The sequence below is a fragment of the Theropithecus gelada genome, chromosome 5 (genome assembly GCF_003255815.1).
Source record: "Theropithecus gelada isolate Dixy chromosome 5, Tgel_1.0, whole genome shotgun sequence".
In the NCBI taxonomy this organism is placed as follows: Eukaryota; Metazoa; Chordata; class Mammalia; order Primates; family Cercopithecidae; genus Theropithecus; species Theropithecus gelada.
This window is the reverse complement of record NC_037672.1, coordinates 15664995-15689583: the sequence shown is the minus strand read 5'-3', so window position 1 is coordinate 15689583 and position 24589 is coordinate 15664995. Positions and strand designations below refer to the sequence as shown.

General features: G+C 41.6%; 1 protein-coding gene across 5 annotated transcripts in view; it reads left to right on the top strand.

Annotated features, from left to right (window-relative positions):
- The window catches only part of LDB2 (LIM domain binding 2), a 403464-nt gene that overhangs the window by 122653 nt on the left and 256222 nt on the right, over positions 1–24589 (top strand). For all 5 annotated transcript variants that reach the window (XM_025385299.1, XM_025385298.1, XM_025385297.1 and 2 more), the window contains exon 2: positions 22698–22800. In XM_025385299.1, coding sequence (XP_025241084.1) covers positions 22698–22800 — 103 coding nt within the window. The remainder of the gene's footprint in view (positions 1–22697; positions 22801–24589) is intronic.

Here is a 24589-nt window from a genome sequence, read left to right as displayed (position 1 = left end):
GATGCGACACTTCCACCTCTACCTCCATCTTTACGTGGTGTCTGTGTGTCTGTCTCTGCTTCTTATTTAAGGACACCAGTCATTGAATTAGGGGCCACCCTTATCTTAACCTATTAATCTTCAAGGACCCTATTTTCAAATCAGGTCACATTCTGAGATTCCAGGCAGACATGAATTATAGGTGAGGGGGCAGGTGACACCATTCAATCCAGTACAGTTGGCTACACCTTACATTTATTCTGAGAAAGATACTTTGACGAGCATCAGTGGTCTGATGGATTTAGTATGACTCTCCACTGAGCATTTGGGTGCACAGAGTATAAGGAGTGACCCACATAATGGGTCCCCATGATCTACTCCATCTACTGGGAAGAGGAGCAAAGTAGGTCAGTGGCTGGCTGGTGACCCTCCTCACTGTTGGTGCCTTCTGTCCTCCAGACTCCCTCAGCTGAGGGCTTATATTCATCTGCTCTGACTTTATTTTCTAACTCAAACTGTGATCTGTGTCCCACCAAAGCATATGCCCAGTTAAGTGCTCCTCCTTGGAGTTACTCTGTGAAGACTCATTCTCTAGTACAACAGAGCAGCCAAAGAAACTGCCACGCATGACAACTGCCTTCACTTCTGTGTGGCCCTTAAGATCCTAGGCCCACATCCTTTGCTGCCCACTCTTATGCCCCAGCCTGGCTTCTGATCTGTGGCATCCCTATTCTATTTCATTCTTCTGAGGCTTCCTTCCAAATCACAGTTGGGCCACAGTATTAGCTCCTCTTAGTAATGGGAATCAAAGTCCCTGAAGTCCAAATAGAGGACCAGAGCCATGGAAAGAGTCAATTAATCTATTTAATAGAGAGGGACTTAGCCACCTCCAGGCAACCCTAAACCCCAGAGATGCCCAGCAGGATTCAAAAAAACGGGGTTCAGTGGAAAGATGACAAACATGAGAATCCAACAGCCAAGAGTCCAAGTCTAAACTCTAACCTTTGTTAGACATCTCACTGCAGATAAATTGCTTAACCTTCCAAGCAGCTATTGCCTCGCTGATATCAATTCTTACCATTTACAGTTAATGTACTCATTAAATTTTAAAAAGTAATAAATCATTTAGCCCAATTTGACACACATGGAATGTGTGTTCATGAAATGTTTTTTGAGTTGTACAAAAAAAAAAATTTTGAAATACCCAACACAGAGCTAATAAACTTGTGAAATGGAGAGAAAATACTGGATTTGTATCTGGAGAGAAATGCAATCATTTCCACTGATACACAAATACAGCTTCTCCATGGCTTGCATTCTTCAAGTAACCTTAGTGTCACCTCCTCTGGTGGCCTTGCAGAGCCACCTTTATCTAAAAGGAATCAGCTTGGCCACGTGTGGTGGCTCACACCTGTAATCCCAGCACTCTGGGAGGCTGAGGTGGGCGGATCACTTGAGGTCAGGAGTTCGAGACCAGTCTGGCCAACATGGTGAAACCCCATCGGTACCAAAAATACAAAAATTAGCCAGGTGTGGTGGCGGGCGCCTATAATCTCAGCTGCTGGGGAGGCTAAGGCAAGAGAATTGCTTGAACCTGGGAGGCGGAGGTTGTAGTGAACTGAGATCACACCACTGCACTCCAGCCTGGGTGACAGAAAGAGACTCCTTCTCAAAAAAAAAAATAAATAAAATAAATAAAATAAATCATCTCTCTGTGTAGTCTCAGTCCATTTTCCTCATACCACTTATTACTAGTAATAGTTTTCTTGGTTTTATTCACTTGTATGCTATTGTTTGTCACCTGCTCTAGATTTTGAGCTACATGAGGGTTTTTACTAAACTCTATTCCCAGCGTGTGTGACAGGGCAGTCTACTCGATGAAAGTTGTTAAATGAGTGAACAAGTAAGTAAATAAACCCAGTAAGAGCAAATAGAGATGTTGCCGTATTTTCACATTTTAACAGTTTCAGAAAAACAAATACAGGAAAGAAAGAAGATTTTGCATTTTGGAGAAGAAAATGAAAAAAGTCAAAAATAATTTCAAATAGTATTTCTACTTGCAATTATCATAGCAAGTTAAGAATGGCGAGACCTTGCATGTCATCTCTGGTGGGCGCCCAGCTGATGCCTGGAACACTTGGACAGCAGCACTGCATTCAGTCAACTGAACCGACCACGGGGAAGGGGAAAACTAACTTGCCCTATTCACCCATTTCCTTTGACTACTCAGCATTAGGGCTGGTTTACCACTTGAGAGCCCTAAAGATTAGTCTCTTTTAAAAAATGAACTTCAAAGATATGAGGACACAGCCATGTCTCCTATGGCCCTTCATTTTCTCTGGGTTACTCACCCCGGGTCTTCCCATTCCTTCCCAGGAGACAGAGTTGTATGTTCCAGGTCTTCTCATTGGCCAAGGTGGCGGGTGAGGCTAACAGCAGAGTCACTTAACTTACCACCCAGTCTCATTACGATGTGAATGCCAAATATGAGTGAAAAAGATCTGCAGACAGACCCAGGCCATGCATGCTTCGAAAGCGCATTTAGTTTCCCATAAAACTTTCCCATAGAAGGTTTTAGATGACATTTTGCTTCAAAAAAGACAGATTCTTAAATGAGAGCAATTTCAAGGAGATCAGACATCCTGTGGTGCACTTAGTGGGGGAAAGCAAATTGCATAACCATTGCTCATCTGAGCAGTGGTGAGGCATCCTGCCAGTGGTGGTGGCACAAGTTCAAATCCCAGGCTCCCAAAGCGAAGTTCTGCGGAGGCTCCCCTCCAGCTCAGTGCCCCCCTACAGCTATATGGCCAGGCTAAGTCATTCATTCCCCCGTGTTTCCCAGAACAAAAGAACACAAGAGAGAAATAAAGTGAGGTTTGTGAAAACAATGCAGTTTTCTCAAAACTGTCCTCTTCTAAGTTATAGGGAGACAATGAGATAGGAATGAAAGAACATTGGCCTGGGAGTCAGATTTTCTTGGTCTAATATTAAAACTGGAAGGGTCCTTACACCAGAGCTAGTTCAGATCTTTAACTTTACATCCAAGGATGTTGAAACTTAGGTTAGCTTTGTTATATATTTATCTGTGTGATCTTGAGCAAGTTGCTAAGCTTTTCTAGCCTCAGTTCCCAATCTGTAAAATGGAGATGATGATAACATTATCTACCCTTAAATAGTTGTGATGATTAAACCCTATGGGATAATGCATGTCATGTGCCTGAGAGGGAGAAAACACTTCAAAATGGCGAGCTAATATTATTTTTCTATCAACAGATGGTAATTGGGCTTCTACTGTGTATCAAACTCTGCTCCAAATAATGAGGATACAACAAGAAATGAACACTGGCGTTGTCTTCTTGAAGGCTGAGGGAAAGACAGGCATAAAAACACAAACTCACAAACACACTCTTGATGACGGCTGTGATAAGCGGAGAGATGGTGGCAGTGGTAGTGGGGAGGTAAGGTGAGGACAAGGTAGGGTTGGCAGGGAGCCTCTGCAGGTGTTGACTAGTAGAAATGAACCAGACTGGGAATTGTGCGGAAAGTTTTATATAGAGAGGAGTTTCGCAGACACGATACAGCTTATGAGGAAGCAGCATATTTGTCTTGCGTGCATACATGCGTGTGTGTATGTGTGTGTATGTGTTGTGTGACGAGTGGTTTGATAGTCCTCAAAGGGAACAGTTGATTGTTCTTGGAGACATTCCCAAGACAAGCCTGAGAGCTAACACGCAAATGTTGGATCTTAAAGCATTCATGCACAGAGAAGGCCTCTTTGCCGTCAGTTTTCAGATCGAATATGTGTGTCCAGTAAGGACTACTGATGGAGAATGTAAAGTTGAGGTATACCGAGAGCTGGCAACCAGGTAGTGTCATAGAAGTAGAAACACAGGGCTCTGGGAGCAGAGACGTGAACTGTCCTGGGGTGGAGAGGGATGGGGGAGGAAGGCAGGGCAGGGACAAGATTGAAAAGGAAAACTACACCAGCAATAAATCCCAGTCAGGCATTGGTAAGCTTCTAAGAGAAAGAAAAGAAAATGATAGCTAATATTTGTTTAAGAGTGCTATGAACCAAGACTATCAGAGTTACTGATCATATACTCTGTGTCACAGCGCCTGTTCTAAGCACTCTGCACATATGATCTCATTTGATCTTCACAAGAAACCCATGCAGATGTGATTGCTTTCCCCATTTTACAGTTGGGGAAGCTGAGGCCAGAAGAGAGAAGGAATTTACACAGCTATTAAGTCAGTGGAGACTACTTGGTCTCATCATAGGAGGGACCTAGAACTCTAAGTTGATCATGACACATGCCTGCTTAAAGCCTTTCTGTGAGATCCTATTGCTTGTAGGAAGAGAACCCACATCTTGTTTGGCTTTGCCAGGTCCTGCCTGGGAGTTCAAGCCCTGGAGCCTCCCCAGGTTCATCTGCAGCCTCCCACCGCCAGCTTCCAATGCTTAGATGAGTGTCTTCCTTTCAGTCCCTTAAATGCATCACAGTTCTTCAATCTCAGGGCTGTTGTACTTGCTGTGTCCTCATGTTGGCTGATCGAATCCTCTTATGCCTCGGCTCTCAGTTGAAATGTCGCAGTAACAGGAAACCATTTCTCACCTCCCAGACCACGTGGGTGCCCATCCTCTCTCCCCAACACCGCATCCTCCTCCCTCACATCATTCATCCCAGGAGTAAGTTGATCATCATCGAGAGGATATTTGATATCAGTTGCCTGTGGGAGGGGGCTAGGCTGTTCCTCTACTACCAGTGCCTACACAGAACCCTTCTAAATCCCTGTCTGGCTCCCTCACTCCCGTTCTTCAAGATTTTATTCTAAATGAGTGGTGCTCAAACTGAGACAATTTTGTCCCCTTGACCCAAGGACATCTGGCAATGTCTGGAGACATTTTTGGTTCTCACAACTGAAAGGGGTGCTATTGGCCTCCCGTGGGCAGAGGGCAGAGATGCTGCTGAACACGCTAGAAGGCACAGGATACCCCGCAGTGAAGACCTGGGTAGCTCTAAATGTGTGATGCTGAGGTTGAGAAGCCCCACCCTAAAGAGACATTCCCTGCAAGGCCTTCCACAGTTATCCCATCTACATTTTATTTCTCCTTCCCCACTCCCGTATTTCATATCCCCATTTTCTGCTTTATTGCTTTTCTCCTGTACACTTAATGCTGTCTAATAAATGACATTTCATTCATCGTTTTCATTATTTGTCATCCACTAGTATACAAGGTCTACAAGGACATGGATTTGTGTCTTTTTTGTTCACTACATCATCACTAAATCCTAGAACAGTGTCTTGCACAAAGTAGGTGCTCAGTATGCATTTCTGAATGCACGAATGAATTCAGAGTCCTAGGTAACTATCCCCATTCCATCAAAGAGGCCCCTTGGGGTTGAAATCCATTTGCCATCCCTATGGAGACTCTCCTTGGACTTTGGAAGAGATGGAATTTAGAAATTTCTTCTTTTATATCCTTTGGTTGTGATGTTGTCTCCCCTTTAGCCCTCACTAAGATCCCCCAAAAATGTTTTCTCTGAAAGCAAGAGTGGGGAAAGTGGGCAGGTTCTGTCAGTAAACAACAAATTCCTAAAGAAGTGAGTGTTCTGGTAGGATGTCTTTGGAAGGACCCTTAGAATTGTCCTCATATTTGACAGATGGGGAAACCAAGGTCCAAGTGTACCCTCTAAGGACATTTTGAACACTGACGGTTTTTTGATTTGGACTAACTTAAGGTCACCCGTCAAAGAAGTATCAGGATTAGAATTAGAACCCAGTTTCCTGACTCCCAGGGAGATGGAAGGGGGAAAGCGAAAAGTTTTGCTGATCTAAATATGGATGCTGGCAGGCAAGCCACAATTTTCTCAAGCTCTCTTTTCTCTTGCAAGTTGTGATCTCTAGTTGACAAGGAAGCAAATTGAATAGCTAAATGGAGAGCTTTCTGAGACGCTGAGATGCAAATTAGCCTGAACAATGTGCAACTGTGGATTTGAGGTTGGTGTGCAAAATAGAGGCTTCGCTTCAGTCAGGCTGCTTGAAAAACTCACTCTCATAGGTCCTTGCTCTTTCGCAGCCAGACACTATGCCAGGCACGAGGGGAACGGGAAAAATTAAACACTGATCCTGCCCTTGAGGAGTTTGCAGTCTCAATTCTTGTGACGGAGGCAGACAGTGGAGGGCATGCTGTTTTTAATCCATCAAAGAGGCACGGATACTGTGAGTGTCCGTGCTGTGTCAACTGTGTGTCAGGACCCGGCTAATTGGATCATACATTTCCTGAGAATAGGGAAACCCATCTTGAATGTCACTGACAACTATAATAATAATGACAGATAATAATTATTGATGCTTACTGCATTCCAGGCACTGTTCTAAGTACTTTAATGTATCAGTTAATTTAATTCTCATAATAACACTGTGAGGTAGCTACCCTTATTGTTACCATTTTTCACAGTGAAGGCAAATGAGACTGAGTCACTTTTCTGAAACAAAGAGCAGAGAGTAATGCCATTGACGTCTAGACCCAGGTCCTTTGGCAGCAAGGTGTGTAGGCTGTATTTGTAAGATGCATTATGGATATATATTATTTAATAACCACAGCAACTCTGGCTTTGGGACCTTCTCTGCCACTTAATAACAGTGTCCTTTGTTGGGTATTTACTCTGTTCCAGTCACTGCTCTGTGTATTATATAGCTTAATCCTCACACTTAAGAGTGAGATACGATGCTGTCCATTTTATAACTAATGAAACAGAGGGACAGAGAGCTTCGGTAATTTGTCTGAGATCACACAGGTAATAAGACCCAGGATTCTGGACATTTTGTGTAAATGAAATCATCCAATATATGGCCTTTTGTGTCTGACTTCTCTCATTGCCATAATGTTTTGAGGTATATGTTATATGTAGCATGCATCTGCATTTTCTTTCTTTTATTACTTCTAGTGTGCCGTTGTCTGAAGACACGACATTTTATCTGTTCATTAGTCGATAGACATTTGGAGTGTTTCCATTTCTTGGCTATAATGAACAATGAAGTTATGAGCATTTATGCATGCATGCATATAACCTTTTATTACTAGGTATTTTCCCGCAGTCCCCTTTCTCTCGCTCACACACTCACATGCACACACAAACACATAGAGCAGTTCAAAGGCCAGGTTATATGACTTTGATCACTGACTCCAAACTGTACCAGCTGCATGACTCTGAGAAAATTAAGTAACCCTTCTGGGCTTTGGTTTTCGTCATCTGTAAAATGAGGATAATAATTCACCTCTCTGATAATGTCATTCAAAAGCTTGACTTAGATAATGCACATTGTTTGGCTTGTAATTACACAATCAATAAGTGCCAGGTAAGCAACGGGAATACAGAAAACAACCCAAAGAAGATGGTGTCTCCACCCATGGAGTGCGCAGTCTAATTGCTGGGACATGAAAGTATGAGAACTGGACATAGTGTAAAATAAAGTAAAAACATACTATTACAGGAGTAGTCACCATGAGGTTCCCATTAATTTTTTTAAAAACACATCTCTCAGTCTAGAAAATAAAGACTTTTCTGCAGGTTGGAAGGTGTGAGAGGCCTCAGGATCAAGGCAAGACAGGGTGAAAGCTTTAAGAAATGAACAAGGGGTGGTTGAGAAAGTGTGGAGAATGCGTGGAATGAGGGCTTTGCATCTGACTACTTTTTTTTTTGAGATGGAGTCTCACTCTGTCGCCAAGCTGGAGTGCAATGGCATGATCTTGGCTCACTGCAGCCTCTGACTCCCTGAGTAGTTCAAGCAATTCTCCTGCCTCAGCTGCATGAGTAGCTGGGATTATAGGCATGTGCCACTATGCCCAGCTAATTTTTTTTTTTTTTTTGTATTTTTAATAGAGACGGCTTTTCACCATGTTGGCCAGGATGGTCTTGAACTCCTGACCTCATGATCCACCCGCCTTGGCCTCCCAAAGTGCTGGGATTACAGGCATGAGCCACCGTGCCTGGCCTGACTAGTTACTCTTGAGGCTGAGATGGGAGAATCCCTTGCGTCCAGGAGTTCGAGGCTGTAGAGAGCTGTGACCACACCACTGCACTCTAGCCTGGGTGACAGAGTAAGACCCTGTCTCTCTAAAAAGAGAAAGGAATATAAAAAAGAAATATTGCAGCTATAGAAATGGAGGGGAGTACGGGTTGTAACAGGAACTGGGCTGTGCAGCAGGAGGTGCGACAGGTCAGTGAAGGAAGCTTCGTCTGTATTTACAGCCACTCCCCATCACTTACGTTACTGTCTGAGCTGCACCTCCTGTGAGATCACCGGTGGCATTAGATTCTCATAGGAGCACAACCCTATTGTGAACTGCGCACACGAGGGATCTAGGTTGTACACTCCTCATGAGAATCTAATGCCTGATGATCCATCACTGTCTCCCATCATATGCCGACGGGACTGTCTAATTGCAGCAAAACAAGCTTAGGGCTCCCACTGATTCTACATTATGGTGAGTTGTATAATTATTTAATTATATGTTAGAGTGTAATAATAATAGAAATAAAGTGCGCAGTGAATGTAATGCACTTGAATCATCCTGAAACCGTCCCCCAGAGTGTCTGTGAAAAACCTGTCTTCCATGAAACTAGTCCCTGGTGCCAAAAAGGTTGGGGACTGCTGGCTTACAGCATTTTCCCCTCTTCAGATGCCATAAAGACAGATATCCTCCTACTTTTTCTTCTAGTAGTTCAAAAATTTTGGTTTTCTTTATTTACATGCTTTATTCTTCTGGAACTTATGTTTGGTTATGCGAGCTATAACCTAACTTATTTATTATTTGCAGGTGAAAAGCCAATTGTCTCTATACTCCTCATCAAATAATTCTTCTCAACCTCACTACCAGGCAATTCCATATCTACCAGTTACTCATTTTCCACACAGGCTTCTGTCTGTGTGTTGGTTCTCCATTCCGTCCCACTGCTCTGTTTGTCTGCCTATTTTCTTCACTTTATATTATCATGTAAGAATGTGCTTGTGTTATTTTAAACCGTATGTGAACATTATATTTTAAGGATTCCTGTTTTCTTTCTGGTGGACATATCATAGTTTCTTGAATCATTTCTCTATTGTAGGGCAAACACATTGTTCCTAGTTTTTTTGTGTGTGTTTTTTTCTATTATGAGTGCTCCTGTGGTGAATAATTTTTTGTACAAAGCATTTACATATTTTTGGATTATGTCCTTTGGATGGATTCCCAGAAATAGAATTACTGAGTCGAAGGGCATGAATATTTCTTAATGCTTTTAATTCACAACATATATTTATTTAAAACATTAAAGTGAATAAAGATTCTGGAAAGTTCCTGGTACTCTGTGATGTGGTTGTAATCAGCTGGGCTGTGCCAACTCGGAACCTTGGTATGGCTGCCCTGTGGGAGTTCAAGAGGGAGATTAACATGTCTCCTTGATAGATTTATCTTTTGTTTTTGGTAGTTTGTCTAACACACTTTTTATATTCATTTATTCAGGCAGTCATTTTTAAGCACCTATTATATGCCAGGCTTCAGAGGAAAGCAGGCAATAGGATCTTGTATTCCCAATGAACACAATTTCTAGTATGTAAGAAGACAAACAAACAAAATTGAATGATCAAGGAAAAACATGGACTGATGTGACAGCAAGTAGACTTCTGTAGATTGGATGACCAAAAGATGACAAGGATGCTGAGATTTGAATGAAGAGAAAGAGAAAGCCACACCAAAGAGAGGAAAGGCATCCATTAGTGGTGGACATAGCTGGTTCAAAGGACCCTGTGGTGGAGTGGAGTGCAGCCCTGGGCACAAAGGAAGGTCCCCAAAGTAAGAACCTAGATCTGTGGGCTGTGCTGAGAGTACAGTGAACCAACAGCAAAGAAGAAGACAAAGTCCCAGCCACATAGGAGAGTGAGCTCCCTACAGAGCAAAGGTGAGCCATAGAAAAGTTTTAGCTGGGAGGGACACAATCTAACAGGCATTGCTGAAAGATCCTCCAGGCTTCTTTGCAGAGCACAGGTTACAGGGGAACAGGATTGGGGGCTGAGAGATGAGTCAGGAAAAAGTCACTGTTGTCCAGGCTGAAGTTACTGGAGGCGCAGAGAAGGGGTGGCAGTGGAAGGAAAGAAACATGAGTGGATTTCCATTCATGTGTCAGTGGTAAATTCATGGGATTTGCTGACAGATTGGAGGTGTGGAGTTAGGGTAAGACAGGAATCAAGAATATGTTCTCAAATGCTGGCCTAAGTGACTGAGAAACTGGAATTACATTATGGAGATGGAAGAGAATGAGAAGATTGGCTTGTACAGGATGAAGTTGGGGGAGATGTCTGGCTTTGGCCATGTTAAGCCTGAGATACCTCTTTGGTTAAGAAGTGGAGAGGTGAGTGAGACAGTTAGGGTCACAATTCTGAAGTCCCAGGGAGAAGTTTGGAGCTGTAATATCTACTTGGGTGTCACTGACAGAGAGAATTCAAGTACACTGGTAAACAGATTTGTAAACAGAGAATAGAAATGATTGACCATCACCAAGAAAAACATTATTTTTTTCTAGGTTTCAAGAATATTCTGGGTTTTTTATATTTATCTTTGTGAACAAAAAAAAAAAATTTTTTTTTCATTTCTTCCAAGTAGGAAGAGAGAAAGTCTTGAGTTTTCTTATCTAGTGGCTTCCTATGGCCTTGGTCCTGGCACAGTCCTCCAATGTTTAGGGGTGACTTGAAGAATTATTCTTGTCATTTGATCAACTATCCAGATGCAACAGGGTGGGTCACAAAAACAAGATTTTGAATCTTGCAAGCTTTTCCAGAAACATTCCCCTGTCTGCTGTGTTTATGTTGGAATGGAAAATTTGTGCCTGATTTTACAGTGAGCTTTTCTCAAGATATACGAGTTGCTACCTCATCACATTATCCTGCATCTCGGGACCTCTCACACCTCGATGGTGTGATGTAATGCGATGTGAGGTGCTCATTGCTACAGAGCTGTCATGAACAAAACCTGTGCTACTAGAGTAATGCCTTTCCACATCATTTTCAAAGTGGCCTTGCATAGCATTCCCAGTATATTATTTTTGATTGTGAGAGTGCATGTCTCTGTGTTTGAGTATAAAATAGAAAATTTAATTATTAAAAAAAGACCATTCCTCTTTCCTACTAGAATAGTATAGATTAGTGATTGGAATAGGCAGCGAGTAAAGCTTTGTGGATGGAAACAAAAATTGATGAGTCGGAGAGGATGCAAATTCCAATGTTGCCACTTCTTTGATTTGTAACCTTGGGTACATTTCTTAACCACTTGGGGCCTCAGTTTCCCCACTGACATTGGGATAATAAAATTACCAACTTAATAGAGAGCCCGTGAGGACCAGAAAATACTACACTTTGAAACTGTACATTTTCGCTGATTGAGTCATCAAAGAATCAAAGCCCCTGTTTCACAAACATGTAAATAGATCAGAGAGTGGCAGTGTCCAGTCATCATAAAATTAAAAGTACTGGCTTTCTTCTGGGTTTTGAGAATATGCTGGGTTTTAGTTAAATAAATATTTATTTGTTGAATTAAGTCATTTAAATAATTAAATAACGGAGCAATTATTTGTTGCCTTCCTGCCACGTGTTAGGTACTGTGCACGTAAAACACACGAGACACGGGTACAGATATTGTCCTCAAAAAGCTGACAGGAATCCCAACTTAAAAAAAAACAATTATTTCATCACCCTTATAATAAGTCCGGCAGCAAAAAAGCTCAATTGTTAGCACATACACACTGAGGCATTTTAGTCATTGCTTTTAGTTATTCCAACTAACATTTCTGTTTGGACTACTCAGAATTAATTACTGATTTTGTGTATCAAAGCTGGAGATTCAAATACATGAATTTCTCAGGTCTTTGGGGGGAAAACCACTGATGTAACTTCTACTGAAGAGCTGTGTCTACTGGATACCAAGTCTTGTCTTTCTAGCCGGGCGCGGTGGCTCAAGCCTGTAATCCCAGCACTTTGGGAGGCTGAGACGGGCGGATCACAAGGTCAGGAGATCAAGACCATCCTGGCTAAGACGGTGAAACCCCGTCTCTACTAAAAAATACAAAAAACTAGCCGGGCGAGGTGGCGGGCGCCTGTGGTCCCAGCTACTCCGGAGGCTGAGGCAGGAGAATGGCGTAAACCCGGGAGGCGGAGCTTGCAGTGAGCTGAGATCTGGCCACTGCACTCCAGCCTGGGCGACAGAGCCAGACTCAGTCTCAAAAAAAAAAAAAAAAAAGTCTTCTCTTTCTGCACATTTTAATATGCCACTTTCTCAAGGCAGCATCCACGTGCACTAGGCAGGGAACCATAGTGAGCACCTTCTAAAAGGGAGGCCTTGATTTGTGAGTGAAATGCTGAGATGCTCTCTCAAAACACACAATGTACTATGTTGGTAACATGTCGTTTTATAATTCATCAATTAAAATGATAACTAATGCTTACTGTTAAATAAAATGCAATTTAGCTAAGAATGAATAAATCATAGTTGAGAATTAGAGAAGAAAAATTCAGTCTCTAGAACATGAGTTGTTTTTTAAAAAAAAAAACAAAATCCCATAGGGCTGGGTGTGGTGGTTCATACCTGTAATCCCAGCACTTTGGGATGCCGGGGCAGGTGGATCACCTGAGGTTAGGAGTTCGAGACCAGCCTAGTCAACATGGGGAAACCCTGTCTCTACTAAAAATACACATGGTGGTGGGCACCTGTAATCCCAGCTACTCGGGAGGCTGAGGCAGGAGAATCGCTTGAATCCAGGAGGCAGAAGTTGCAGTGAGCCAAGACTGTGCCACTGCACTCCAGCCTGGGCAACAAGAGGGAAGTTCCATCTCAAAAAAAAAAAAAAAAAAAAAAAAAATCCCATAAAGATAAGTAAAAAAGGGAGATTTAAAATGCCTCTCTGCATCCTTTTCATGCCTGTGCAGTTACCAGCTGGTAAGGGCAAATGGTCTTACCTTATTACTTTTATTTGTGTGTCTTCAAGGCAAATTCCATAGGTGTGATGGAAATCCTTGCTTTGGGCTGCCTGTTCCAGAGAGAGACCCAAACGTTCAGTGCACTTGGCATTGACTGGATATTGAAACAACTAACAAGACAGATATTTTAGGGAATATCGTTTTGAATAAAGGAACATCATAATGGAACAGTCATGAGTCTAAACTTGCTAGCCAGAGTCCTTGGGGTTGAACTCTTTCTTGGCAACTTGATAGCTGTGTAATGTTAAGCAATATCTAACTCCTCAGTGACTTAGTTTTCTCATCTATAAGATGGGGTTAATCATGCTACTTATACTGTAGGGTATGGTGAGGTTTTATGGAGTTTATAGTGCGCAATGAGTTCAGAATGGTACCTGGCATATGATAAGTGCCACGTAACTGTTGATTATTATTATTAAGTGAGGCTGATTCAAAATAAACATGGTTTGAGATAGACACTTGGTTTTGGAGAAAGGGTGGCTTGTGATGAAGGAATCAAAAACACAGTTACAGTCTTGGAATATAAATGGACTGAGCTTCCTTCAGTGTGAGAGGGACTCTAGGTAACGGAAAGGCAGAAGGCATGGGATTTGGGTTTGTTTGTTTGTTTGTTTGTTTTTTTGTCTTCTTTCTCAATATCTGGATGTGGCAGAAAAAGAAATGTAGGGAGAGCAAGTGTAGCAAGTGTGTTTCTGCCTCGGTCATTTCAGGCAAATTTATTCTTTCTTCAGTATCTTCTGAGAAAGGTTAGCTGATGCATGTAAAACAGGAATGACTAAAATAGTAAGATACAAATTAATAGTGTTATTTAAGTTTGTGTGTACAAGAGAGTAGGGTTATAAGATGAGACATTCTCATTTTTTTCTAGAACCACAAGATACTGAAGAAAGTTCATACCCTCCCATCTCCCAGCTTTCAGACCCCTTCAGAACACTCTCCACTTTGACTTGTTTATTTTAATAAAAAAAAGAAAAACACATTTTCAGGAATAGATGCTTTAGGTATGGTTCATTCTTTGGAGGGGGTGTATGTGTACCACGTGACAAGTGGTTGCCATGGTAATTTCTCATTATTGTTGAATTGAAAAATAATTACTCTGGCAAAAATCCCACGTAACCTGTCAGTGCTTAAGTTAAAGATGCCGAGGGGCAGCCCTGGCACTGGGATCCTGTTTTTGGTGAAGGAGGGATAGGGTTGGGAACAGGAGAGAATCCAGGATGGAAGCAAAATGCTTCTGTAGATTTTTAAGCATAATTAAGACTGTCTTCTGCTATTTGACATGACTGTGTGTTTCACCCTGATATATGATTAGGCTGCTGGTGAAATTTGGGTTCACCTGTGAGATGGGACAAAAGGACTAAGGATTGTAATAGCACAAATGCATACAAGGGATTGTTTAGAATAAAGAAGCTTTGATGGTATTTTTTCCTAAGTAAAATATAGAAGAATTGTCAACTCCACTTCCCCTGTCTGTGTTCAGGCTGAGTTAATTTCATCTTTATTTACCTGGAGGCTGCTGTATGCTATTGTTACTTTCTAGCTTTGGGGAAAAGAACTCACTTTTTACTTATTAATATTCACTGAACACTCGCCACACACAGTTCAGATACTAAACAACAGCAAGAATTGGAAGTACCTGTCTGTTGGGAAAACACGTGTCCTAGATCAGAAACTTTGTGGCAGGGTGCACAGAGCTCAGTCCACACACGAGTTCGGGCATTTGGTACTCAGTGCTCCTGATCCATGGGTCGTTGTGGAGTGGCATGGAAAACCTATGCTTGCTTGCTTTCCTATGCCTGTGTCAAGAAATAATCCTCCTTTTGGTTAATGAAGCCCTTAACATACACTCCTCTTTTAAGAGAATGATTGGCAAACTGGTAGTATTATTAGTAGTGTTACTCTATTTTTGCATCTTTTTTTGGACTTCTAGCTGTTCACCCTTCTCCCAGCAGAGCTAGTCTCTGTTTTGTCATTAAGCTGCTCCTGCTACTAGATCCCACTTGGAAATATAATTGCTTAACAGTACTCTTTGAATCTCTACCCATGCATCAATCAGACTAGATGCTTTTCATATGAAAGTACAGGGACCTCCTAATGAAAGGACCAAAATATAGACAGGTACAAACCTTATGTCTAGGCACAGCCACTTTAGGCATATGCCTGAGAAAAAGTCTTACATATAAACACAAAGGGAAACTACAGAGACGTTTATGGCCGCAATGTTGTGATGACCAAAAAAATAGGAACTATCTGGAGATTATTAGTAGCAAAATGTTTAAATACAATGTATTACTGTATATTTATTCAGTGCATTAGTATGTAGTTTATATAAGGAAAGAGAGACCCAATATATAAATTGGGGCTGAGCATGCTCATGCCTGTAATCCCAGCACTTTGGGAGGCCGAGGCGGGTGGATCACCTGAAGTCAGGAGTTCAGGATCAGCCTGACCAACATGGAGAAACCTCGGCTCTACTAAAAATACAAAAATTAGCTGGGTGTGGTGGTGGGCACCTGTAATCCCAGCTACTCGGGTGGCTGAGGCAGGAGAATCGCTTGAATGTGGGAGGTGGAGGTTGCAGTGAGCCAAGATCGTGCCACTGCACTCCAGCCTGGGTGACAGAGCAAGACTCTGTCTCAAAAAAAAAAAAAAATATATATATATATATACACACACACACACACACACACACACACATGCATATATATACATATGTGTATATATATGTGTGTATATATATACATATATAAATTGGATAGGTCTTCAAACACAATGTTAAAAGTAAACAAATCACGGTTAAGGAAGAAAACATAATGTATCTTATCATGTAAAACAAATATTAAAAACAAAACAGGACTGTATATGAATGGAATCATGCATGTATATAAATATAAAAGATGGGCTAGGAAGATCCATGTGGTTTTCATGAGACAGTTGTGTATGGGGGTCTAGGGGAGGAGAGAGAAAAACAGAGTAGTTATGGTGGCAGAACATTTATTTTTATTTGTAACATTTAATTACTTTAGAAAAGGAAAATGCAATAATATTGCAATGATTGTTAATTCTGGGTAATGGGCCCATGAGTCTTCATCATATCCTCTTTTGTTCTCAATTTTTTAAATTAATAAAGTAAAATCTGGCTTGTTTAATGACAGCCAGTCAAGTGCATTCATGTACTACAAGCAACCTTAACCAACATTTCACTGAGACATATAATACTCCAAAGGTGGCTCAAAAGCATGGCAGTGTAGGTATGAGATAATATTTTAAATTTCTTCCTCCATGTGAACTTCTGACATGCGTGTCTGGGGCATTCCGTTGTTGTGAGATGAGATAACAGTGATGTGACATAGAGAAGACTTCTCTCGAATGCTGTCTTGGCCCCTAGCTACTGAGGTTAGATTTTAAGATTCCTATAATTTTAGAGAAAGTATCTTACACACTGTGTGGGTAGGGCCTTATCATCTGTTTAGTGCATTTTTTCTACTCTATTATTGGGTACTAATTTATAGGAGAATCCTGCTGAGGATGGATAGATACATAATGCCCATTCTTTATCCTTAAGTAATGTAGTCTGCTGGAGCTGTCAGAAGTTTAGGAAAATGTGTGTTACAAGGTGATGATTCCATGATAATTTCATATACACTCTATTGGGAGTATAGTTGTCAAGATTTCCGAGTACGGAAGACAGTGAAAGAGGGGTCCACAAACTGCATCATTGCCGGTCAAAAGAATGACATATGCAAAGGCAGGGAGGCACAAAAAGTTGACAAGGAGCCCTTGACCCTGACAGGTGAACTGCTGGAGGTCCCTTGGCTCCCACACATTGCTGGGAGGCCAACTCCAGGGCTCCTGCATACACTGGCTCCTTTCTGGTATGGTAAGAATGTTTTTTCTCTGGATAGACTGTCTTTTAGCTTAGACGCACCAAATGTTGTATCTCTTATATCTGCCAGTCCCAGATGTGCGTGCCACCCAGTACACCTGGGATCAAGATGTCAGACTTGTGGTTGTGTTTTAAAAGCATGTTCTATACCCCTTACTTGGAAGTCCGAAAAGGTTGATCTTTATTTTTTGGGCAAAGATGAGACTGGTCAGTCTCAATGCACCTCCTGGTTAATCTCCAAGTTAGTTTGACTTGTGATGATTATTTGTGTGGAGTAAGAGTGATCAGCTGCACCCTGCTTTGCCTCTAAACTTCAACGGAAACCAGATTTAGTGAGCTGCTCTATGGGATCCTTCATCAAAACAGCCTTGATAACTTAATTCATGCAGTCTCGTACTGGCTGTCTTGCTGAACATGGCCACATTGCCAGGTCCAAAAGGAGAATGGGCCATTTTTGTGGTTCTTGCATTTCTCCAATGATGTTGGCTCTAAGTTTCCAACATCAGGTGGAACTGCTAGCCTGTACATAAAATTGCAGAATTTTAACTAGTACCTTTTCTTTCAAATGACCATAGTCTCTTTTCCTCACATGTGGCCAAGATGACTGACAATTAAATCTTGGAAAATTGAATTTTTTTTTTTTTTTGGAGTAACTGTTCACAACTCATGAGGTAGCTGTGTTACCAAGAACTGAGCTTCTACCAGTAGAGTTGTTAGATCTTCTGCCAGAGACTTCCATTTGACTCAGCAGAGGTCTTAGCTGTATTTCAGCCGCTCCCTAAACTCCTAATCTCTTTATTAGGCACATTACTCCTACAAAATTGCCTAACTGATCTCAGGAACTATACCAGAAAAGAGAATGGAAGCAAGAAGTGTTCCAAAAGGAGATTTATTATTAGGAACACCATGTGAAGGTGGGAAAAAGGGCATGAACTCTGAAAGGTTGGAGGAGGAAATTTCCTCTCGTCAATGCTGACCTCTTACTCTAACTCTTGTAAACCATTTTTGGTCTTCAACCTAAAGTGGGAAATAACTTTTTAAGTAGAATTATTTACAAAAAAGCGTGTATTGGAGTTAGGCAGACTTGTTACGTGAACTTTAGCTTCATCACTTTCTTGCTTTCTGACCTTTATTGAGTAGCTTGCCTTTTTGAATTTTAGATTCTCTATGAATATCTTAAGGGTTAAATGAGATAACGATGAATGATAATAGTTGACACATATTGAACAACTACTATATGCCAGGCAGTTTCTCTTAAGTCCTCACAGCCCACTGAGATTATTATTCTCACTTACCCAACAAGCAAACAGACGCAAAGAAATTAGGTGAGTTGACTGAGGTCATCCAGCTATTAAGAGGCAGAATTCACCTGTGTAAGTCAGTATAACATAGAAGTTAAGGACATAAGTTCTCTATAAGGCTGCCTGCTCTGCCCCTTGGTAGCAATTAGGGTAGTTATGAATATAAAATGGTTCAATACATCTACAGTACTTAGAAAATTCTGGATTACGATACTAACGTTAACCCAGGGCCCCCAACGATGTGCTCTTTCCGTAATAAGCTTCCTTCATATACAGCCAACACAAGAATGGCCTATCACCAACACTTAGTAATTTTTGTCTTAAATCTCTACTCCTTTTATTCCTTTCCTAAATAAATATTTGTTCTGTCATAACTAAAGACTAATTCAAAAGCTGTGTGTGTGTATGTGTGTGTGTGTGTTTGCATGTGTTTGCACGTGGGGGGAGATTGAAAATTATAGTTTAAATACACAGAATGCCATTTTTATGCCAGTTTAAAATTATTGACCAACAGACAAAGTAGGGTCCACAATCAAGATCTCTGGACAACTTTGTAGAGTGATTTTCCTGAGCTGACTTTGTGATGCCACAATAAGAAATTTCATCCATCCATCTATCTATTGATGTGTTCTATCAACCAAACAAAAATAGTATTTTATCTACCTAGTATATGCCTGGCCCTGTGAATTTAAATGTTACATTTTTATTTCAAGGATGTTCTTTCAAGATTTGTGACCGAAACCAATTATTTTGTGTGTGTGTGTGGTTACCTAATGTGCCCATTCTCCCAGCAAACCTCTTCTGAAATTTCCTGAGAAGTTGCCTTATCCCGTGTTCCACTGAAACTAGTTTGAATTGTATGACATTTCTCATTCTTGGATCATTATGTCTCTTTCAACTTCTGCCAAAACTCACGTACCTATCTAGGCCCTTTGGAACCTGTAACACTGCTCATAGACGTTCCTCGAACCTCATTGTAACTTGAGTACTTTCTTTTCTCCCAGTGACCTCAGATCAGCCAGCATTTCTCTTGACTTTTGCCTTTCACTGGTTCATTTTCCAGCAGCAGTGTCAGAGACCAAGAGTTAGATTATCAGAAAATAGAGGGTGATATGTTTTGGCTGTGTCCCCACCCAAATCTCATCTTCAGTTATAGTCCCCATAATCCCCATGTGTCATGGGAGAGACAAGGTGGAGATAACTGAATCACAGGGATGGTTTCCCTTATCTTGTTCTCGTGATAGTGAGTTAGCTCTCATGAGATCTGATGGTTTTATAAGGGGCTTCCCCCTTCACTGGACACTCATTCTTCTCCTCCCCTTCCACCATGATTGTAAATTTCCCGAGGCCTCCCCAGCCATGCTGAACTGTGAGGCAATTAAGCCTCTTTCCTTTATAAATTACCCAGTCTTGGGTATATCTTCATAGCAGTGTAAGAATGAATTAGTACAGAGGGGATCCAGTCATTGGGCCTCTGAATAATAAGCAAAGCAAACGAGAAGTAATACATTTTCATTCAGATTTTTAACTGTGTTGTGGACAGATGCTGTTGCCAGGGAAATGGGTTGCTAATGGTTGAAGTGATAGGGAAAAGTGCTGATTTATAAACAGACTATTTTTAAAAGTTCATTTTTTTTTTTTGAGACCAAGTCTCACTCTGTCACCCAGGTGGGAGTGCAGTGGGGTGATCTCGGCTCACTGCTACCTCTGCCTCCCAGGTTCAAGTTATTCTCTTGCCTCAGTCTCCCGTGTAACTGGGATTACAGGCGCCCACCACCACGCCCGGCCGGATAATTTTTGTATTTTTAGCAGAGATGGGGGTTTCACCATGTTGGTCAGGCTGGTCTCAAACTCCTGACCCTCAGGTGATCCACCCGCCTAGGCCTCCCAAAGTGCTGGGATTACAGGCGCGAGCCACCATGTCTGGCCATAAAGTTCATTTTCAATGCAGTTCTTTATAAAGTGGAATGCCTCCTGCCCTAGATATAATATTAAAGATGGTAGGCAGAGGCAGGGAAAGGGCATTTTATTGATCTTGACTGTCTTTGGGGTGCTCTCCTGCAGATTTTATCTCTTGAAGATTTTATTCATCTTCGCTCCCTTTGGGGAGCACTTTATACATATTTATTTAATCCTCAGATCTGTGCTGCCAGATAGTTACTATTGTTGTTGTTATTGTTATTGTCAGCTTCTAAATAAGTAGACAGGCTGGGGAAGGTAGAATAAGTTGCTAGGTTCAATAGCTGGGAAGAGGCAGTGTTGCCTGCAGGACTGAATTCAGCCATGATGTATTACCAATGGCTTTACTGTGAAGCTCCAGGCAGTCTCCTGAGCATGAGTCCTGGCTACAGGTCTGCATAACAAGGCAAGGAGCTCAAAGAAGAAACCAACTTGAGAGTAAATATTCCCTTTCTACTCTTTCTTCCCTCTTGCTGAACTCTAACCCCTGCCTCTCAAAGACTGTCAGGGAAGTGTAGCAGGTTGCTGCACAGAGCAGAGGATGGGTAGGTCGGCAGTGTCCAGTGGTCTGAGTTTAAATTCCATGTCTGACGTTTATTCGTGGAGTGAACTGGAGCAGGTGACATTTACTGCCTAAGCTTTGGTTTCTGCAGTTGCAAAGTAGAGTTGCAAAGCAGCTTCATTCATTCACTGAGCTGCTTTTATGAGTAATATCCTGGGCTAGACACTGTTCTGGGGGTTGGGAGATAAAGTAGCAAGCAAAACAAAGCCCCTGTATGCAAGAAGCTTATATTTGTATTGAAGAGAAAAAAGCCACACACACAGAAGAAATGGATTCGTAGTGTGGATTAAGTAGGAAAATACACATAAAGTCGTTAGACTAGTGCTTGGCATGTGGTAAACACTCAATAAATGTTAACTGTGACTCTTTTTCCATCTGTGTAGTGATTTAAAGTCAAATAAACAAATGTATCCAGTCTTCTGAATAGGGTTTCTTTCCCTGGCAGATTCCTCCACTTCCAGGCCCACTGAGTTTTCTAAAAGCTCCGCAAGCTTCCAGAGCGTTGAGGACGTGTGCCATGGTCTCAGATGTGGAGCGAAGCTGCCTGTTTAGTTGCTCATGTGATTGTCTTCTGCTAGTGGGTTTTAAGCCCTTTGAGGGTAGGGACCAGTCTCTTATTCAGCTGTGCATTCTGAAGGCCTACACATAGTTAAGTGCCCAATACATATTTGTTTCTGAAAGGAGACAAAGCAGACCAGTTTGTACGTGGATCCATGCATTACTGTTCGGTGGTTTCCTATCTACCCTGTGTTACTGAGGAAAGGATTGGCTTTTGCTATGGTGATTGGAAGGAAGCCAAAGAGAGACACAAAAATCCATTTGTCTGAGCTGCTTCTTTTCTGAAGGAGAGGACGGCATCAATCTTCTGTTGCTCCTTAATTATTCTTGCTGGGACTGAGGGTTCATTCCTGAGGCCTGCCAGTGACAACAACTTAATGTTGTCATAAGCAGAACAACTTAATGGGAAGAAGAGAGGCTTGTAGTATCTCTGCCAGGACCCGGCAGTGGGACTATTACATGGGGAGTGGCAATTCCCTTTCTGTCTCCTCTTCCATCTGACAGGCAGCTGGGATGCATCTTGTCTTCAACTAACAATTCTCTAGAAAAAACATGGTACTTAAGAATTTTGGGATAAATCAAGTCCTATACCGAGAATTAGGCTGGGATGTGATTCCTCCTGTAAATATGACACTGTGTATAACCTTCTTAAATCACTGTGAGAGGGGGCCGTCTTCTCCCCTTGGAGATTAACAACGATTCTAACTGCCTTAAACTGGGCCACTTCCAAAGTGTTTTCTGCATGAGCAGGAGAAACATTCAACCCAAGACAAACAAACAGAATTCATATGGATGGCCTGCATTCTGCTGAACTGCTCTATTTTTAATACTCTTTAACAACAAGCTAGTGGTTGCCTATCCTCTTAAAACAATCAAGAACAGTCCATATATATTTGAGAATCTCTTGTGCGTGAACTTCTCTATCAATCTATCCATCCATGTATCCGTACCTCTATCTTTTATAGGGATATTTGCAAACAATAGAGCTGGGAACATCTCTTTTGATTAAATTATGTTTGAAAATGATGTTTAACCTGGTTGTAATATTGTGGTTTCTATTTATAAAAATGAACTCTTAAAAGAGCAGAGAGAGAGAAAGAGAAAAAAAAGTCGCGTGTATTTTACATTAAATGCAAACCCTTTTGTCAAAAAACATCACATTGTGTTTTGTGGCACATTTATTAAATCTCCCCAAATATATACTGGAGAATTAATTTTTATTCGGTAGGTTTGAGCTCACTTATTGAATTGAAATTTGGTTCCCAATTGAGGCAATTAATTTGAAGAGTGACCACCCACCTACCCTTTCCTAGAACACCCACACATATACACGAAGTAACGAGCAAGCAGCAACTGAATTTTTCTTTCTCTTCCGTTTTCTTTTCCTCTTTGAGATATTTTCCACTTTCCCCTGTTAAATAAATGATCTGTCTCTTTGCAGGACAGCGACAACCTCTGGTGGGACGCCTTTGCCACTGAATTTTTTGAAGATGATGCCACATTAACCCTTTCATTTTGTTTGGAAGATGGACCAAAGCGATACAGTAAGAAAGAAGTTTATTTTTCTAATATTTCCTCTTTTTGTGCCTGTAAGAAAACCACAGGGGTCTTCAGAGAATAGCACAGAGCTGACAGCCTGACAATAATACCTCCACTCCTGACGATGTTCTTGCTGCCTATCAAGTCATTGTCACTGGGTGGCAGCCCGAGTTGGCTCTGAAAGATTTCCTTCGAGGCTTAGAATGTCTGGGTATTTGCCTGTTTAGAGAGCAAGGCAAATATGAACCAAGTCACTCAGTGACGAGTGGGAGCGGAATGATGGAAAATTTCCATGCATCTCTTCTCTGCCACCCTCTTTTATCCTTGACGGTTCACACTTGACATCCAATGTTCTGCTTCTGAAGGTTCTTAAAAAAAAAATTCCCACTGTCACTGCATCAGCCACATCCTTCTAATTCCCTGTTATCAATTATCTCAGGTATTTATTTGACAAGTGCTATCTTTTTTTGGGGTGTGGGGAGGCCACAGTTGCTTTGAACATACAGTTTGGGATTAGTGCTGACAGAATTATAGTTCCTTGTCTTTCAGGCTAGTGATAACTCTGTAAAGATCCTCAAATTACAGCCTGTGGCACCTTGGGTAACAGCTGATCTGTCCTGATTAGGTTCAGCCAACTTGTCAGAGATCAGATTTGCTACTTGTGCTATGAGACCAGGAGGCATAGATGCATCAGCACAAAAGCAATTAATGTCCAGTTAGATCAGAGAGAGATGCGTTTTCAGAAATCAGTGTTGCACATAGGAAAGGATCCATCGGAGGAAAAACATCGCCACTGTCACAAACACTGAAATGATGAGGGAACCAGACGTGGTATGATGAACCAGTCATGGTATGAATGAGTCAATCCAGAACATTTGAAAAATTGACAGGTAATAGGGTTCTTGATACATGTGATTGAAAGCTCTGATTGTTGCTAATCTATTTCAAAGCCACTATGGAACAACAATTAAAAAAAAACTCGGGGAGGCTTTAGGCAACTTGGTGCAATTTGCATACTATTAACAGCTATACTAGTAGCATCAGTTGCATAATTAACTGATTAATTATGCTAATATATGCACATGGTGATTTTGCAATAGTGTTAAATAGGGGAGGAGCAGCCTGGAGTGGACTTTCTGCCCAACTGAAACTGGTTGCCAGGCGCATCTCTTTATATTTGTGTCTCATGGACTTTTAAGGATGTGGGACATTTCTAATCAATATTTTGGGCGAGAGGAGGGGCAGGCAGTATATCAGAAAATGGGCTGTTTAGAGGACCTTTATATTCAACAAAGTGACTCTGGGTGCAAGCACTGATAAGCCTACTTCAAGGGGTCCTGCTGAGCTAACTTGCTCTCCGATGTGTGGGTGCCCCCAAGCAGCCTCATGCCCTAAAGAGGTGTTTCAGAAGTCCCTGGGAGATAAATGAACTCAGCAGTCCAACAATGACTCCCTCCTCAAAAAGCTGCCTGATCAATGGCGTATAATTTCTAACCAAGCAGTCATCCATCCTCTGAGCCACCTTGTTTTTTTCTGAGGCATAAGCTCAGATAACTTCAAGTTATCATTATTTTATGTTCTTGTGCTTTGTTGGTTCAGAAATCCATCAGGGACTGCTCAGGGAACTAGAATTACAGTTTTAAAATATGTCCTAATACAACAGATTCTGGCTCTTCCCTCTGTCCATCCCACCCCAGCATCATTTGGGAGTGAATCACGATCATCGCCTGTTTAAGATCTTATCTCCATGTACAGGAGTAAATGCCTGACTACCAGCCATTGTTGCCCAGGTTT